Source organism: Diabrotica undecimpunctata, chromosome 2, assembly GCF_040954645.1.
Source record: "Diabrotica undecimpunctata isolate CICGRU chromosome 2, icDiaUnde3, whole genome shotgun sequence".
Taxonomy (NCBI): Eukaryota; Metazoa; Arthropoda; class Insecta; order Coleoptera; family Chrysomelidae; genus Diabrotica; species Diabrotica undecimpunctata.
Window position 1 is genome coordinate 94,495,427 of NC_092804.1, and position 3,002 is coordinate 94,498,428.

The 3,002-nt window shown below is 35.6% G+C and overlaps 1 protein-coding gene across 1 annotated transcript; it reads right to left on the minus strand.

The window, feature by feature from the left end:
- Positions 1 to 353: 353 nt before the first annotated feature.
- LOC140433802 (uncharacterized) lies at positions 354 to 1,760 on the minus strand. Its single transcript, XM_072521778.1, has 2 exons — positions 575 to 1,760; positions 354 to 502 (listed from the first exon to the last, which is right to left on the minus strand). The coding sequence occupies exons 1-2, from the start codon at positions 1,758 to 1,760 to the stop codon at positions 354 to 356; spliced, it is 1,335 nt and encodes a 444-aa protein (XP_072377879.1).
- Positions 1,761 to 3,002: the final 1,242 nt, after the last annotated feature.

Sequence of the window (3,002 nt, forward strand, 5' to 3'; positions counted from 1 at the left end):
CGCGCGAAAAAAGGACGCGTGGAAAAAAGGACGCGTGGAAAAAAGGACGCATATTATTAATGAAATACTATAAATAGTTTATTTTAATTGACAATAGCAATTACCCCCGTTTATCCCCTATATATAATTACAGAAAATGATTCTACCTAACCTAAAATCGGTTACGGTAAAAGTAAAAAGTGAAAAATATTTATATGAAAAAAACTTGCCTTCACACTTTATCCAGGCTTAGGAGTGGCAGCAGAAGCTGGCGTGTTTACAAGTTTTTTTTTATTTTTTTTTATTTTTTGCTTTTTTTGGAATTTTTTTGTCATTTTATTTTTGTTTTGTTTTATTTTTGATATTAATTTTTTTTATGTTTGCAACTGAAAATTGTGAGCAATGCCTCTCAAATATTCTAAAGTTGGTCTGTCAGCATAATCGGCAACAATAGTCCTTATCCTGTTTGCTGTATCTTGATATTTTCTTTTGCGTGGAGGTACATTGCCCGAAATGTACTGCTCTATTTTCAAAACATTTAAATCATATTCTTTTTTTAGAGAATTAATAAATTTCCAAATATTCGGATGTGCACTATTGAGAAGAGAAGAAAAGCTGTTGTGCCATCCTTCGACAGCATTATTAGTTCGAGGTATATCTTGGTCTGCCAAATCGTAACAATTCCATACATTTGCTGGAAAAAGGGGTTGTCTTCGATTTCCTCTTCTAGCTAATCTCCCTACCCAAGTGTCTTCAAAGTAATTAATCAGCGGCACTAGTAGTTCTTCATTTTGTGTATAAAAATCGCTATTGAGCAACTCCTCGTACACTCTGACTACATGGTTGTCTGGAACAAACGCAAGAGCTGTCAATTGTCTTAGGTGAAGGGCGAAGTCAGGATTCTCAATATATCTACGTTGCAATCCGGCACTTTGAATATGGCGCCACATACACTGCGAGAAATGAAAAAAACATCCGCGGATTCTCACATTTGGGAACTCAGTTTGTGCAGCATTCATTGCCGCTCTTTCAAAGTCCATCATTATTGTTAGAGGGCGCAAGGCCGGATTCAACACCTTTAGTTGCTGAAAAACACGTGTATAAGTCTCTTGTGTTTTGTTCGTTAGAAGTGCAAATACAGTCGGGATTACATTACTGTATCGCACTCCATGAATTGTGTATATTTGAGAAAACAATGGTGGTGCTGAGTTAAATGTTCCATCGGCATACCAATGATCGCATTGTTCCATAAATCTTAAATATCTTTGTGTTGAAAATAACAAAATACGTTCTTCTTCTGGCCCGCTATCAAATAATAGAAATAGCTCACCGCCTGTAGTTGTTTTATATTCTTCAGGAAGCACAAGTTCTTCTAAATTTCTCGGATTTGCGGGCGTACCTTCTAGCTCGTTCCGAACTCTTTGCACAGTTTTTTTTAACGACGACACTGATGGAAGTTGTGCCGTAGCAGCTAAGGAAAGTCCTTGAGAAATTTCACTTACTACACCTTGGGTGGAGTGTTCCAGTTGTTGTGCAACTTCTTTCATCCGGTTACAAGCTTCTTTTGCTTCAATCTTTGCCGTGTCTGCAACGTGATTATGTTCTGTGGATTTTGTAATTTCATCCACAACGGTATGCACTCTTCCTGTACATTTACACTTATTATAAGTAGCACACTTCCAAATTGTCTTTTCACCAACCACTCGCTCTTTTTTATGGAGAAATCCATTATAAAGTAACAAGTTGTTGCCTTTTTGGCTTTTCACAAACGCTAACACCATCTTAACAGACTGATATCAATTTGTAAAATGTTTTCTTGTTAAGAACAGAATAAATTACCTACCGCGACAAGTTTCCCCTATATAAACAATTTGGTTAATGATGTTTTGTTATATCGGACCTTTTGTAATATTCATTTCTTAAAAACAATTATCAAACAATTAGAAAGTTTTATTTTCTTACTAATCGTTTCTATTTACATTCTTAACATTACCTGCGGAATTTATCAACCTTCCGGTTCGCGTTAAACACTCATTAGACCCCTTACTGGGCTGGTACTTGGGTTTTTCTAATCCCATACATAATTCTGATAATATGGAATCTAACCTGTTTCAATACCAGAAATCTTGAATCAACATTATATTAGTATTTATTATTTTACTTAAGATATTTTAGTCCTAAGCCTCGATAAAATGTGAGGGCAAGTTTTTTTCATATAATTATTTTTCACTTTTTACTCTTACCGTAACCGATTTTAGGTTAGGTAGAATCATTTTCTGTAATAGCATATGGGGATAAAATGGGGGTAATGGCTAATGTCAATTAAAATAAACTATTTATAGTAATTCATTAATAATATGCGTCCTTTTTTCCACGCCTCCTTTTTTCGCGCGTCCTTTTTTCGCGCGTCCTTTTTTCCGCGTCCTGTTTTCCGCGTCCTGTTTTCCGCGTCCTTTTGTCGTAGATTCCAAAAAAAGATTGGTTAAACTTATTGGTACAGTTTGATGATATCTCCCGTACAATTTTTTGCGGCGATTTTAATGTACACCATTACAGGTGGGGCCCTATTCCGGAAGATCGCGGGGGAAAGGATTTAACAGAAGCTTTAGATTTTTTGGAACTAATTACTTTAAATGATGGATCGCCCACTAGAGTTAATCCCAATGGTAATCACTCTGCAGTTGATTTAACTCTTATCTCCCCTTTTTTGGCAGATTTGGTAAATTTATCTCTAAATAATTCAGATAACTGTCGAATAACAAAAAAATTATTTGAAGTTATATCTTCAGCAGCATCTGCATCCATGCCCGTTAAAAAACCTTTCATTCCTTCTGTCCCAAGGCCCTATTGGTGGGACAAAGAATGTTCTGATATAGCTGAAAGTCGCTCCCACGCACTTAAATTGTTCAGAAGACAAGGAAATATTACAAATTATCTGAATTACCAAAATATTGCAGCAAAGGCTAAACTCATTTTCAAGTTAAACCAAAAAAATAGTTGGATAACCTTTCTTAATCAACTCA